The sequence below is a fragment of the Molothrus aeneus genome, chromosome 18 (genome assembly GCF_037042795.1).
Source record: "Molothrus aeneus isolate 106 chromosome 18, BPBGC_Maene_1.0, whole genome shotgun sequence".
In the NCBI taxonomy this organism is placed as follows: domain Eukaryota; kingdom Metazoa; phylum Chordata; class Aves; order Passeriformes; family Icteridae; genus Molothrus; species Molothrus aeneus.
The window spans coordinates 13,300,604-13,316,695 of NC_089663.1; the positions used below are offsets into that span (position 1 = coordinate 13,300,604).

The 16,092-nt window shown below is 50.0% G+C and overlaps 1 protein-coding gene across 3 annotated transcripts in view; it reads right to left on the bottom strand.

Annotated features, from left to right (window-relative positions):
• Positions 1-1,413: 1,413 nt before the first annotated feature.
• TMEM132D (transmembrane protein 132D) overlaps positions 1,414-16,092 on the bottom strand; it is a 197,120-nt gene continuing 182,441 nt past the window's right edge. For all 3 annotated transcript variants that reach the window (XM_066562220.1, XM_066562219.1, XM_066562218.1), the window contains 4 exons: positions 10,902-11,107; positions 9,657-9,930; positions 7,759-7,950; positions 1,414-4,520 (listed from right to left, as the gene is read on the bottom strand). In XM_066562220.1, the coding sequence (XP_066418317.1) occupies positions 3,357-4,520; positions 7,759-7,950; positions 9,657-9,930; positions 10,902-11,107 (1,836 nt within the window). In that variant the 3' untranslated portion in view covers positions 1,414-3,356. The remainder of the gene's footprint in view (positions 4,521-7,758; positions 7,951-9,656; positions 9,931-10,901; positions 11,108-16,092) is intronic.

The window sequence follows — 16,092 nt, forward strand, 5'->3', positions numbered from 1 at the left end:
TAATTAATAACTCTCACAGGAGAGTGCTTGCTGTCAGCAGGGCTCTTTATCAGGTTCAAGAGATTGCCAGTGGGAGCCACAGCTGCAGAACGTTGTGTGTGTGCAGCACATCAACACCAGCACTGCTTTAGTGATGGGGAATAGGATTCAGGCCCCCTGTTTGGCAGCTGGGATCTCAGCTGATTGCCTGAAACACGGAATTCCTCCTGGGATGCTCAGGGGGCTTTGCTCAGCAGTGTGGGCTCTGTGCAGTACAAAAAGGGAATGTACACAACACCCCCTCCCAAAGATACACACATGCAGGATCCCTACAGGAACTTGATGTATTCTGCTAATTAGCAGATTAATTGGGGTGTTTGCTTGCATACAGGTGGCCACAGGTCACCCTCAGGATCCTGCACGGGGGGGTTTTGTCACGGATTTGCAGTGACTCTGGGCACATCACCTCACCCTGGGCTCCCCAGGTCAGTAAGGAACACACCTTGCTCAGAGCACGGCGAGGTCCATGGGAAAGAGCACTATAAATAAACTGCATTATTTATAGCATTGCCCTGTGACAGTGGCCAGTTCCAGCTGCTGCACACACAGGCAGCTCTGAGCAAGCAGACAGGCACAGATCTGCTGCCAGGATCCCCAGTGCTGCAGCTGGAGGCTCTTTGTGCTCAGAGAACATCTCTGTGGTTTGTGCTGCCAGAGGAACTTGCTGTGAGTGGCTCCTGTTCCCCAGAGGCAGCTGAGGCAGCAATCTGATGGAGCAGGAATCTGATGGAGCAGGAATCTGATGGAGCAGGAATCTGATGGAGCAGGGCAGCTCTGGGCAGAGAAGGGTGTCAGCCTGCTCCCAGCACTGTCTGTACCTGCTCCTCCCAGGGAGGGGACTGGCCACACGCTGGGGAGCCAAACCTGCACTCACACCTGGGCTCTGCTGGGCTCCAGAGACACCTGGGCACTGTCACCCTGCCTGCCTCCCTGCAGACACCACGTCCTGATGTGCAAAAAGCACCCAAAACAGCCCCAGAGCTGGAGGCAAGGCTGGGCTGGACCCGCAGGGAGGCTGCCAGGCCGTGCTGCAGCAGCAAGGCTGCTCACCTCACCTGGGAGCTCAGCCAGGCCTTGTCTGGAGCCTGCACTGTCCTGTCCTCACACCTCACCTGGTCCTGCACTGCTGCACCTGGTCCTGCACTGCTGCACCTGGTCCTGTGCTGTCACTGCTGCACCCGTCCTGCCCTGGGTCATCCAAGCCTTGAGCACAGGTGCTGTAAGAAAGCAAAGACCATCTGATCTCCAAAGTTTTGGGCAGATTTGCTCTGTTTACTCACCTACTCCCTTAGAAGGTGTATAGCCAAAGGTGGATCTACCCAGAGGAGAAAAGCAGACCCTAAACCCACAAACTCACATATTGGGCTTTCAGGCTAGAAATAAAGCACGTGGATTTATTTGCAAATAGTTCCAAATCTTGTTAGGGTGACTTGGTGCACATACATTTGTAGCATGACAGGTTGTTGGGGCTGCACGTTGTCCCCCAGCACTGCCAATGCAATTCTGTGAGTGGATTGTGCCTCCTGCATCCATCCAAGCCCTCCTGTCTGTACTGCTGCCAGGCTTCTCCGGGCGAACCTCCTGACAGCCAAAGGAAAGAGGCGTGCGGAGTAGGGAAAAAAGATGAAGCCACTAAAATGCAAATTTTATTCACAGTTGGCATGTTTATAAATATATATATTACATTCTTACAATCTACAGTACATTCTAAATATAGAGGGATTCAATCTAAGTGTTTGTGGGAGGGCGGGTGTGTATTAAACTGAGCAACCTAGATTCAATCTTGGAAGACTTAACAAAAAGGGGGCAAGGACTGACTCCAGAAAATAAAGGGGAGCTTGAAATATTTTTCTATATCAAATCCATTACCTGGATTTTAGTTAGTGCTTTGGCACTTTGCCACTGGCCATTGGAGGCTGCTGTTGGACCTCACAAGAAATGTCCTGGTTTGAGGCTGGAGGGCACGTCGGGTCGGAAGGGTAATCACTGAAATCCTACTGTATGTACATCCTTATCAAGAAAACAGAAGATAATCATCACCCCTGGGAGAAACAAATGTTATCTGCTGAGTTTAGCTGTGCAGGGTTCAATGTTGAACGTGCAGCTCTCCCCTGCGACCTCCCAGCGCCCTCTAAACGTGCTGGGCTAAGGAGAGGGGGCACAAGGAACTGAAGACCCCCAGCTCCCCCAGGGCAGGGGATGGACCCAGAGGCAGCTGCTGGTGGTGGTGGCCAGTTCAGCACACGGGGCATTGAGCCCAGGGACAGGGCCAGCTTGGGAAGGGACAGCAGGGAAGGCCAGGACAGCGTGGGACCAGCAGGAGCAGCCTTGGAGTGATGGGCTCAGGAGGGAAGGGAAGGGAAGGGAAGGGAAGGGAAGGGAAGGGACCACAACTCCAAGGCTGACTGATCTGGGAAGTGCCCTCAGGATACCAGATGGGGAGCTCCAGGGAAAGAGCTGAGAATACAAATCCAAAACAGGACAATCAAACAAAGCGGGCTTTTAAAAATAGCTCATTCTCTCAAACTTTCCAAAAGACCTTCCTTAGGATGAGTGATAGTCTGAGTATAGATCATATCTTCTCCTATTTTACAAATTAAGAAATACCCAAAATTGGCTGGCAAAGTTTATTACCTTGGCATCTACTTAAAAAGAGAGTTTCAGTTTGAACTGTATCTGTGTATCCATTGTCAGTGCTTGGGAGGCAAACATGCTGGTTTGTAAACAGCCCAGTTACGCCTTTATCCCCTCCAGACTCTTTGGAACTCATGACTCCTCAGCTCTGGGAGCTGCTTCGTTCACTGTTGGTTTTTGTCAGCTTTAAATGAATGTTCCTGGATGGATATTCTCTGCACGTGGCCTGAACGACATGCTCTTCTCATGGATCTATTTATTCTGAGACCAATCTTTTGCTTTTAACCAAAGCTTGCAATATCGAACGGCAGAGCTGTGTGAGCTTTGTAATATCCACACTGCACTGGAGTTTGTTATATTTATTGATTTCCTGGGAAAGCACAGAGAATGAGACTGCATTATTTTTCTAAGTTTTTTTTTCATGTTATCGTGTATCAAAAAACCACACACATCTCTCACTTCCATCTCTGAGCACAGAGAAGACTTGAATTTTAACAGCTGTCCAGGATCTCTGCTCTCCCAGCTGCTTTTGGGTGGCTTCTTGGGGCTCCAGTGAGTAATTATCCACCAGCTGATTCCTGTTAGAATACAACATTTTGCCCCACTACCCAAAATTAAAGGCAGAAGGTGAGTGAAAAACAAACAAACGAACAAACCAAACCAAAAAAGTCTTTTGTGTCCCATTACGCGTTTTCGTGTAACCTCTCCATGTAGTTTTTAAGCTCTTTGCACTCCCCCAGGTCCATGTCCTGGCAGACCCATTTAATGTCATCCTCATTACTCATCAAGATTGAGTTGACAGTTGGACAGCCATCGTCAGAGGAGATGGTGGTGAAGGTGGTGAATTTCACCCGTTTCCTCTTGGAGGTAGGAGAAGTGGTTGGCTCACTTTTCTGTTCTTTCCCTTCACTGAATGTGGACTCAGGAGACCTGAAGGACTGTCCATTGATGTTTTTGGTGGCAGTTGTGCTGAGGAGGTATTTGCTCTCCTCGTAGTCCACTCCCCTGTCGATGGCTGTGATTCTCTCATCCTGCTGGGATGAGAAGTTGATGTGATTCTCCAGCAGCTCTGTCCTGTTGCTCAGCCCAACCCAGTCATGAGAGTGGCTCATGCCCTCCTGCTCCTCAAAGGGCACCTGCTTGTTCCTGTACTTGAGAGCGAAGGTGATGCAGTTGATGAGGAACACCAGGATGGCGAGGCAGAAGACGCCCAGCAGGGCGTACATGCCGATCTCCAGGTCGCTGAGGCCGCGGGGGGACGGCACCAGCTCGCTGTCCTCCGCGTCCCCAGCAGCCCTGGGCAGATCCACCTGGGCAGGGAAGCTGGTGAAGTCCAGGGGCACGTTCTGGCTGGCGTCGTCCAGGAGGCTCTCTCTGTCCTCCTTCCTGCTCAGAACAGACCTGTGGGTGGTGGTGGCCCTGCCCTGCTCGTGGCCCATGGAGGAGCTGTAGTAGTGCCCGTCCCCTCTCTCTTGCCAGGGGCTTTTCTGGCGCCGCTCGCTGCCGTGGTTCTCCAGCTGGACACCCCTGTGCTTGCTGTCGCTGGCGTTGGGGTTGGCATCACCCTGCCCAAACTTGACCTTAATGCTGCCGCTTCCGACGGCCAGGATGCTCTTCCTTTTGGATTTCTGGCAGGATTCGCTGATCACCATCTCCACCTTCACCAGCGTGCCCTGGCCCTCGGTCTCAGCAGCAATCACAGGCCACTTGAATTTGGGGTCGTGGTGGATGGACACCACCTTCTCATCCAGAGAGGTGGCTGACAAGGAGAAGTCTTTGGAGTCATAAATATCCAGGGGCATGACAGATCCATCACTGAACTGGATCCAGCAGCTGATGGCTGCTTCCTGTAATACATAAAACAAACACAGACCCACTCAGAGTGATCCTCGAGGGAAATGTGCTCTGTTCTGGTCTGCTCCCACCTCCTCACAGGATCCACACACCATTAGTGATCAGAACAGAAATAAATAGGGAGAGCAGTGAAATTAATATCTTGCCAAGGCGTGAAGAGAAATACTGGGCTCAAACACTCGTTGATAATAAGATTGGTTTCCACAAAGGTGCTTAAAGGAGCTGTATCCCCTGGGCTCTGCAGAATCTACTTCAGCACCATAATAAATTGCATGTCAGGAAGCATTACCAGTGACTGAGATCATTTACTGTTGTGTATTTACATTAAAAAACCCCAACATTATTTCTAAACTGCTTAAAATACAAAGTCTCCTCTTATTACACAAAGCACATGTTAAAAGATGGCTAATACAGCAAACAGGTCCACACGTGACTCCACACCTTCACTCCTTGATTCCTGTCTCTCAAATTAAATTAGCAGATTGTATAAGCAGAGGAAACCAATCAGTTGCTTCTTTAGAAAACGGCCAGGGCAATTTTTATGCTTGTTAGCAATTAAAAGCAAGACAATAATAAAGTTTAATCTTGTGTCACAGCAATGCAGATTGTGTACTCCAGTGTGCACGGAGGCTTTCACTGAATGCCAATGAATCTGACCTGGGTACTAAGAACAAGCCTCATGCTGCAGCTTTCCTGGGATCCTTGACTTTTGGCTTCTAACTTGAAACATTTGAAAGTATTTTTGAATTTCAGAAAACATGTGCTCACCCATTTCTGAAAATCTGGTCCTCTAAGGACTCTCAAATGGCTATTGAAAATTGTTGTGCCACCTGAAAAACATCTTTGTATTCCTACATTGATCATTTACAGATAAAATTCTCCTGGAATCTCATTCCTGCTTCTGATGGTGTGAGCTGCCCTGGTTGGGGTATCTGCACTGGAGAATCCCCACCAGACAGACCTGGCTCCATCAGTGATTCTCTACTCTCTAAAATGAGCTTTTCTATGGCCAGAGTTGGGATCACCCTGCTGTGAGAGTCAGACTGACAGACAGACACCCAACCAACAAATCAACTTGTGAAAACCGTGAATATCAAAGTCCTGTTTCTTTAAATAAGCAGATTTTCATACAAGACAGCATTTACATTCTAACTCCACACATGTACAGAGAACAAACACATCATCCTTTAAACTGCTCACAGCACAAAGTCATTCACCTGTTCAGAGCATGGAGAACAAGCTTCCAGTCCTTTGGGATTGTAGGGTGCTGATTCTACTGGCCTGATTCTGAAATCCTCAGAGCCACAAAGCTCCCCTGCTTCAATGGGAGATTTGCTTCTGTCTCTATTTCAGGCCAGAGCCCTAAGACTTTGCTGACACTGTCATAAATCCCAGCTTTGTGTTTATTAATCTTTGGCTGTTTCTTGAAGGCTGCATAGAATTTATGACATCAACTCTCATCCTCCCACTGTGTTGCTTAAACCTGCATAATGATTTAATAATTTTGCATTGCTTTGCTTATAGGGACTGCTCTGAAAATCCTGTCCTGAGCATTGGAGGGACTCAGCTGCCTTTGAAAGCAGAGCCAGCCCTGCCAGACTGGGGGCACACAGTTTCCTCTCTGGTTTTTGTGGATCCCTGACTGCAGCCCTGCATGCAGAGAAGGATCTGTCCAGACTCCATTTCTGGGGGCTGAAATGCCTGAGCTGGGCACACAGCGGGGCTGACTGGCACCAAGCCCTGCCCCTGGGCACACAGTGGGGCTGACTGGCACCAACCCCTGCCCCTGGGCACACAGTGGGGCTGACTGGCACCAACCCCTGCCCCTGGGCACACAGTGGGGCTGACTGGCACCAAGCCCTGCCCTGGGCACACAGCGGGGCTGACTGGCACCAACCCCTGCCCTGGGCACACAGTGGGGCTGACTGGCAACAACTCCTGCCCCTGGGCTGGGCACACAGTGGGGCTGACTGGCACCAACCCCTGCCCTGGGCACACAGTGGGGCTGACTGGCACCAAGCCCTGCCCCTGGGCTGGGCACACAGTGGGGCTGACTGGCACCAAGCCCTGCCCTGGGCACACAGCGGGGCTGACTGGCAACAACTCCTGCCCCTGGGCTGGGCACACAGTGGGGCTGACTGGCACCAAGCCCTGCCCCTGGGCTGGGCACACAGCGGGGCTGACTGGCACCAAGCCCTGCCCTGGGCTGGCCTCAGGGCACTTTGTCCAGCCCCCTGTGCCATGGATGAGCTCATTGGCCTTCCCTCCACCTGCCTGCCATCGATTCCTTCACTCCTGGAACACTACACAACTTTATCACCCTATACAGACAGCAGCTCTGCATTATTTCTCATCCTGCATCCCAAGGAAAATGAGGATTTTAATTCGCCCCATGATGAATTAAAGCACCCCAGCAGCTGGCCAAACTTCAAATGGGGATGCCATTTGCCTTTAAAGCTCAGAACATGCTTAAGTGTTAAGAGCCCAGTGCATCCTTGATGAAAGTCCCAGACTGATGGATTTGGTTTGGAAAAACAAGTTTACATTTCAAATGCGTGCAGAAGCACAAGGACAAATGCCAAGCAGGGACTGATGAGGACATGGCAAAGTCCAAAAGCCCTTGGTAACTGTTGGTTCCCTAATAAAGGAACTAAGAGTAATAAGGGAAAAAATGGTTTATGAAATCATGAATCAGGAAATGAGTCAGTGATGCTGATTCATATTCTAGTAATGGATCAGAATGAAAGGGATGCTCCCTGACTTCTTAAAGTGCTCACAGGAAGTGACTAAAGGAGGAAGAGTCTGGCACAACACGAGCACTTTCTCGTGTACAGGTGGAATGAAAGGGATGATTTGGATACCTGTGGTGGGAGGCTGAACATGGCAGGATATCCTGGGATCCAGAGGGTGCTGGATGGGACAGAAAAGGCACCGTGTGTGTGTGTGTGTGTGTGTGTGTGTGTGTGTGTGTGTGTGTGCAAGGGCACTGTGGTGCTCAATTCTGACACAGCACTGCCCATTATTTATGGATCAGCCTTGGCAGGAGGGGCTGTTAAAACACAGTGCCCTTTTTGTGCCCTCTTTGTGTTGCTGTTCAGGACCCTTGGTGGCCTTCAGGAAAGTGCCATGCACAGAATGTTTCGTTAGCACACTGTGAGTACAGCCCTGCTCAGTTCCAGCAGCTGGCAGTGTCAGAGGCAGGGCCTCAGAGCAGCCCAGCTGGACACAGACCTGCTTTGGGGACTGCAGCAGCTCCTGTGCCACTGCAGTGGCAAAGATGGCCCTGTTGCTGCCCGGGCTGAGCTGCAGAGAGAGGGACAGTCCTGTCACCAGCTGCACTCCCAGGTCCGTTATTGTCACCTTCTCGTCCAGGACTGTCACTGTCTTCTCAGCCAAGATGGCATCTGAAAGGGGGGACAGGATCTGGAAAGGAGAACTGCAGTTACCAACAGCCTTTTTGTACAGCACCACTGAAATAACTGCACAGGATTCATGTGACACACATCAGGGATGTTTTTGGGAATGGGATTTCTCTCAGCAGACACTATTAAAATATGATTCAAAAGGGCTACTCACATTTTGTAACTCTTCTGCAATAACAGGGGCCTTCTAACACCTTTTACCTGTGCAACTGTGATCAGCTGTGCCTCTCCCCTCTGCAATGTGCCAACATCTGCTTCAGATGGGCTGTCTGTAAACGTAATTACCACATCTGCCTCACATGTAGTAACTAGCTGTAAATGTAATCTTCATGTAAAATTTAAGTATTTGATTAATCCTCATGTTTTGAGGTGGCATAAATATAATGTAGGCTGTAGATTTTTATAAAATCCACTGAATAAATGGTATTTATTTCTGTCCTGTGGAAAGGAAGGGTAATGTATTGCTACAACAACCTCTCATGGTACTGAATGCAAAATTGACAGAGAGAATTTGTTTTGGTTAAGAAAATACACAGAGAGGTCAGTGCAGTGATACATGACATCCACGGTGCTCATTAGCAGAGAGCTGGATTTAATGATCCATACAGAGCATTTCTGAAGCAGCTCACAAGAGGTATTCTTTAAATATAACTTGCTCTCAGATTTTACCCTTGGATTTTTCTTTCCACAGTTTTATGTACATTGGCTAGAGCACTGTAAATTCCAGAGCTTTAGAAAGGCAGTCAGAAAATCTCTGCAGATTTTGCAGAAAGTCAAAAATCTCAAATCCCATTTCTCCAGCCTTGACAACCTCGTTATCGACAGGTGTGCTGCTTGTTTTCTGCTTTGACAGCATGGGATGATAAGCATGTTTGGAGAGAGATTTTCTTCCTGTTCTAGTGTTTGTTAACACGTATTCTACTTCAGTATCACTGAAATAATCTCTCTCCCCATCTCCTTTTCCTTTTCTTTTAATTAATATTTGGATTAGTATTCCAGTCTTAGTTCCTTAACCTGGATAATTTTCACTTTACCCTTTGCTCTGTAGGGCAGGCTGGGAGAACACTGAGCTGTTCCAGCAGCTGCATGCCTTGTGATCAAATCTGGCTCCACGTTCAGAAGCAGCCTTAGACAAAAATAATCAGAAAAAGCCTCCCAATAGACAGCCTGGATTAAATTAAATGAAACTGTGATCTACTACACTTTGGGGCAGCAGATAAGGAGAGAAAACCATCTCTGCCATGTCTTCTAGTTCTTGCTCCAATTCTGTTCCATTCAGAAGCTCATGGCTCCAGTTTCTGTTGTTAATGCTGGACCACCCATGGGTGGGGAGGGGAGTTGAGGGAGGGACAGAACACACCAGTGACCTCCCTAGCTGGATTGTTTAGGGGAATTAAGGCAGGAACAGAGCACATCAGTGATCTCCCTACCCGGATTGTTTAGGGGAATTAAGGCAGGAACAGAGCACATCAGTGATCTCCCTACCTGGATGGTGGCAGGGGAATTAAGGCAGGAACAGAGCACATCAGTGATCTCCCTACCTGGATTGTGTAGGTGAATTAAGGCAGGAACAGAGCACATCAGTGATCTCCCTACCTGGATGGTGGCAGGGGAATTAAGGCAGGAACAGAGCACATCAGTGATCTCCCTACCTGGATTGTGTAGGTGAATTAAGGCAGGAACAGAGCACATCAGTGATCTCCCTACCTGGATGGTGGTCATGCCCAGCTCCAGCCCCACCAGGACCTGTCCCTCGTGCAGCTGGGCGATCCTGGGCTCCTCCACCTGCATGAAGTCCCTGACCAGGTGGGTGATGTCCAGCTGCCAGTCTGAGCCCAGCAGGAAGCTGAGCTGGGCCCCAGGCTCGGGGGGCTCGGCCACGAACTGGGTGAGCACCCTGACCATGGCGTGCTGGTACTGCAGGGTGCAGCCCCTGCCCCTGCGCTCGTCCTCGTCCTCGTCATCGCTGTCCCGCGTGGGCCTGGGGACAGCAAGGGGACAGGGTCAGCTGTGCTGAGAGCTGCTGCTGACCTCAGCCTGCAGCCTGCTCCTGCAGCTGCTTCCTTCAGCTTCTCCCACTTTTATCCTGTTTCCCGTGTTCATAACTCAGAAACAGCACTTGAGACCATCTCTGGCCTCCCAGCTTTGCCACCACACTGTCCTCCCCAAGCATCTTCCATTGTTTTCCATGTCAAGTCCTTGCTTTCAGGACCTTCACACTTCTTTTCTCTCTGGATCTTCCCATAAACATCTTGGTGTTGCCATGGAAATCTCCTCTGCACCTACACACACATCCCTCTCTGTACAGCACAATTTAAAATCGCATCTCCACCAAAATGTCTTTGCTCTGATGCTAACAGAAACCTGTAATAAATGGCTTCATTTGCAGGTGGGAATACCAAGCACCTCCTTTATCAACTTGTTCCTCTTGTTCTTAATAACACTGACAAGAGATGCAGCCAGTTCTGACCTGCTTCATCCACCCTGTGTCCTGTGGGCACTGACAGTGTCTGGGAGCTCTGTGTCCTGACTGTGGGGCACTGATCAGTGCCACCGCACCCCACGGGGGTGTGAAGCAGCTCTGTGCTAATTGTGACACTGGCAGTGGATCCAGGAGCTGCAGGACCTGTGAACAGGCTGGAGACCGGCCAGCCCTGCCAGAGCTGCCTCCTGCTGATGTCTCCTTGCTGCCTCGTGCCTGATCCTGCCTAACCTGACCAATTGGCTCTTCCCATCTCAGTCATTAGTGCTACAAAAGGTAATTGATTTCCAATCCAGGTTCATGCATCTGCAGCTTCCATTTCCCTTACAAGTCCAGTGCCGGAACCTATTGAATAAATGTCTGGTGACCTTCAAATTTACAGCAGAATTGCATTAAGGCCAAATGAGCATGTTCAGATCCAGAGGCCCTGACAGGTCCCTGGCAAGTGAACATCCTGTAATGAAACTTACCTCTTATTAGAGATGATGGGGACTCTCCAGCCCTTGATCTGATTGAGTTCTGTGTCAGAGACCTCTATCTGCAGCGGGAGACGAGGAATCCACACTGTCATCTCCAAAGGGGCACTCAGGTGCTGGTAAGTGAAATTAACCACGACATTCACTTTGCCTTTCATTTCCTTCCCGTTGACAAAGACATAGTCACACCTGTCAGAAACCTGAAAATAAAAAGGAGATGGAAAAAAAATTAATGAGTCTCTTCACTAATTATAAAGTTCACCACATGCTGGGTAAGTGAGTGGGAGGAAGAGAAGGGATCTAGGTTTAAACTAGCTCCAGGTTCAGAGGACAACATGGAATAATGAGAAAGGTGCCTGGTGTGCCCTTAATAGCCTGTGTAATTCAGCATCACTTTAAGAGGCTGATTTTTCCTGCTGTAAACATTCTGGTATAATCTCAGATAAGGGAACAGCTTTTTCTTGGTCCTTAATTCCCACTCCAGAGAAGGCTCCTCTCCTCTCCCCACAGCCCAGACTCCCCAGCCCTCCTGCTCTCCCTGAGAGCCCACAGAGCCCCCTCAGCTGGGGAGGAGCGGGTGAGGGCTGCACTCAGCCCTGAGAAGGGACAGATCTCTCTGATCCACCCCAGAACGGGACAGAGCTCTTCAGGAGTCCTGCCACAGGTACCAGGCCGTGAGGGGGGTGCTCACAACCACAGCTCCTCCCAGGAAGGGCTCCGGGCTGGCCAGGGCACAGCTCCAGCCCTGCTGCCAGCCTGGCAGAGCGCTGCAACAGGAGCCAGCCCCGCTGGCCCTCCATTTATCACCTGCAGCTCGGGACATCAATATTGCAGAGACTTCCTAAATCTCACTCAAGCAATTTAGCAGAAACTGCGAGGATCTAGGTGAGCTGACAGGACCTGTTCATTACAGTTAGTTAAAATATATGAGTGAATGTACACGTCAAATAATTTATTAACTACCACTTTACCGTGCTGATGATCTGAAGGAATGATCTATTAGAACCCTGAGCTCTTTTCACAATCCATTACCAGCCAGACCTTCTATTCCATTCCATCAATGTATTTCATACTTCTCACTCTGCAATCTATAGTCTCGTCCTTGTCTGAGTTTAATGCCATTTTCTACTTTTCTGTTTAAATGCTGAATGAATTTAAATCATATTTAAATATCACCAGCTTTTGTAGGATAATTGTGGGATAACATTATTATCTTTAAATAACAACAACCCCCTCACAGACAGACCCATAGCAAATGCATTTCCATCCTGGCTTGTCTGAGCCCAGGTGACACACCAAGAAAAGGTTATCATGCCTCTTGCAGTGTCTCCCTTCCAAGCCACCTCTGCTTTAAGGTCAAACTCCTGAGTTGCTCTTGGTTTCAGCAGCAGAGTAAGGAGTTTGTTTACAGGCAGATTTATGGGGTTTGTGTCTCAGGTGAGCCTGCTTTCAAGCTGAGCTCCTGCACTGCCATGGCAGCTGCTGGGTCCTGCACGTCCCCTGGGTGTGCCCTGCTTGTCCCTGGTGTCCCCATGTATCCCCTGGGTGCCCTGCATGTCCCCTGGTGTCCCCTGCCCTGCACTTCACCAGGGCAGCTGGGCCAGGTGTCACTGCCTGAACAGTGACTTTTGGTGGGATTTTGCTGCTGGTTTTACTGGTCCGTGAGCTTGTGAAGAGCAGCTCAGCCACAGGGGCTGGAACTCAGCACAAACTCTCCCAGGCCACAGACACAAATGCTGAACTGTGCTGGGCAGAGATGGCAATCAGACTCTCAGATTCTAAACTCATTAATGCTCGAGCAATAACAAGAGAGAGAAAATTTGGCAGGCAAACAGACCTGGATTCCAACTTTATGAGGGTTCACTGCACAAAGAGAGCTATAAAAAGAATCCATCCCTAAAAGACTACTGTATGAATGATTAAACAAATAGCATGACCTTGTGCCTTCAAGATTATGATTTACAGAACAAACTGATGGTCAGGAAGAAGTGCCTGCACTGGGATTCCTGCTGGTGCCCGTCTCCCTGGCTGTGGGTGAAGCCAGCAGCACGGTGAGCTCGCTGAGGCAGCCCTCCCTGCCCAGACCAATGGGCAGCACTGCTCTGCTGCAGCTCGCATGCAGACCCAACAGAGCAACAGCAAAACACGGGGCAAAGTCCAGAACATGCTCATAAATCAGCCAGCACAGGCAGAAGCAGGTCCCAGTGGGCAGAGAGATCAGCCAGGCCCTGCTCCTGCAGCCACATCTGAGCCTTCATCTCCAGCACGAGGGAAGGGCCAAAAACACACAGGGGGAGCAGAGAACCAAAATATCTCCTGAGATTGTGTTCTCAGAGCTGTGAACGGGGCAAGAGGGCTCTGGCCTGGCCCAGCTCAGCTCCTGGGGCACATCAGGGGCGGCCTGCAGCAGCCTGGGCACACACAGCCACTCCAAAAACCCACTGAGCACCTTGGAAATGCAGCAGAGCTCAAAGGGGCTGGGGAAAGGTGGGGGATTTGTGGGGAAAGCCAATCTGTTTCCTTCCCAAAACCCAGGGACTGCCCCCATCTCTCATTTCCCCTCCTCCTGCCTTTGGGTTCTGCTATCCCAGAGATGCCAACTCCAGCTTTCAGCAAAGGTGACAAGGCATCAAGAGACAAAGAGCAGATTTTCCTTTCCTGTGTTGTGGCCACTGCAATCCAAGGACTTCATAATGCCATTAAACCCTTCTGGTGCTGCGCTCCCTTGCTGAAGCTTTTCCAGGCTTTGTGTCACTGGAGCTTTTCACACACCTGCACTGAGCTGGCTCCATTAATTAGGGGAGACTGTACTTAGTGTTCACAAGATGCCCAGAAATTCTCTCAGTACAGGGGGCTTTCATCTCTTGAGGGACTGAGCTTTGAATGGCTTTTTGGGGCATGGACTTGGCAGGTTATAGAAGTGCTGTGGGCTTCTTTGGGCTCCTGCAGGTCCCCCTCTTTTTCTTGCACCAGTGGAGAGCTGAGGCAGCTTCCTGTGAGTGACACAGAGACCTGAGCACGAGTGCTGGCTCTAGGGGCAGAGCTCTGTCTGTCCCACACTGCCAGCACAGCACAGACCCAGAAATGACATTTCCACATGCCCACAGCTCAGAGTTAGCGAGGACATCCCCCTGTGCCCAGGGCAAACACACCCTGCTGGCACTGGGCTCAGTGCAGTGCTGGGCACACCTGGAATATTGACTCTGCACATTTTGTGGCAGCGACTGAACTCACACCCAGTGCCAGCAGGGGAATGCTGCTGTGCCCCTCCTGCACACACAAACACAACCAGGGGCTCTGCTGCTCCAAGGCAGTTCTACATTCACCTGAAAGGCCTGATTGTGCTCTTTGAGAAGGGCTCATCTCTGTCCTCTGAAACTCCTCCCTTCTGAATGCTCTTGGGGTGTGATCACAAACAGAGCAATTGGTTTTTATTAATTTCCCCTCTTTTGGTTGGCATTATCTCTGGAATCAAACACCAAACTCTTGGAGGCCCTGCAGCAGGGCTTCCCCAGCCTGGGGAACGTGGGGAGCAGCACCGAGGCCCTGCACAAGCCCCACACAGTCCCTGCCACACCAACCTCCTGCCTCTCCCGTGAGCACTGTTCCCAGCCCTCTCCTAAAAGCATTTCCCTGCTTCTCCCTCTCCCCTGTGTGCAGGCTGTCTGTGGGACACCTGAATTTGGGCTGAGATTCCTTTGCTCCCATAAACCCAGTGGCAGCTTCTGGCTGAACAGGATGCAGAGCCCTAAAGGGAGGGAGGAAAGGGGAATGCACATCCTAACTCCCAGAGGAGGCACCCAGAACCTCACTGCCAGCTCTCAGAAATAACTGGAACAGGCTTTCCCCACCTCCTTATCATTATTAAATTCCCATGGGATAACAGCAAAGCCCTCACAGGAAACTGCTTTCCTGCTACAGTAATTCTGATGGAACTCTTAGGAAGTCACATCTAGTAAGTCCTTTGAAAATAAAATATATCTTTGAAAATAAAATATATCTTGAGCAGTTTGGGTCAGTGTATCTCAAGGGTGGCCCGTTGGGAAGGTAAGCCTCTGCTATTTCTCATAAAAATCAGTATTTGGGAATGACTCTGTCCCATCCCTGTCCCTGTAAACGATCCATCCCCCTCGAAGGGCTCTCTGGGTATGATACACACTTCAAACACGGCCCTGCCACCCAGGCAAGCTCATGGGACCTCTTGTGATTTAGCACTGCACACATTTCCTTGGCCTAGCAGCACAAATGGGGATATTTAGTAAGGTAAGTTATGATAATGAGCCCTGCCTAAATCACTGCTGCCAGGAGAAGAATGGGGGAGGCTCTGCTAACCATTAAAAATGAATGAGCGGGGAAATAAATAAGCAAAAGCAGCTCATTTGAGCTATAAAAGACTCCAGAACACAAGCTGTGTACCAAGGTACAAAAGGATGAGGCCATTATTAGCTCTATAAGTCACTAATGAACGACTCGGGGCAGGCGGAGTCACCTTTACTGAGCCGCGCTTAACCCGGGCATGGCTGAGCCCAGCCCAAAGCTGCAGGGCAGGGATCAGAACTCCGGGGATGCTGAGCCCAGCCCAAGGGATCAGGAACTCCAGGATTTTGTACCCAAACACCTCCCTCAGTTTCTAAGGGCCTTGCTTGCTGCCAGCCTTTGCACAGGGACACGATGCAAGCCTGCCCAGCCCTGCTATAAACAGATATTAGCAGAGACCCGTGCACATGAAAAATGGTTTTTACTGCACTAATCCACCTGAAGCGTCTCGTAGAGCATATTGATTGGGAGAACTCTGATACCAAATTATTTCTAAGAAGTATTTTGGTTTGCTCTGCAGCTTTGTGGCAAACACCAGTGTATTATCCTCAGTGAACATACCCGGGTGAAGCACCATGCCATGGGACATTTCAGAGGACTCACAATGCTGGGCACACACCCAGCTGGAGCTGCACGTGGAACAGCTCCTTTGTGGTCTGACACAGCCTCTGCTGGGTCAGTGCACCCACCTGAAAAATCCCCTCTTTAACAGCCTCTCCTCAGGAATCACCTTCTGCTTTTTAAAACCCAGACTTGGCAGATAAAGCTTCAGTGGGTTTTTCCCTTCCATGTTTCTTTTGCCTCTGTTTCCACTACTACGAACAGTCAGTTTCTGTAGCCATGATATTTTCTGAAAAATCCTTTCCTT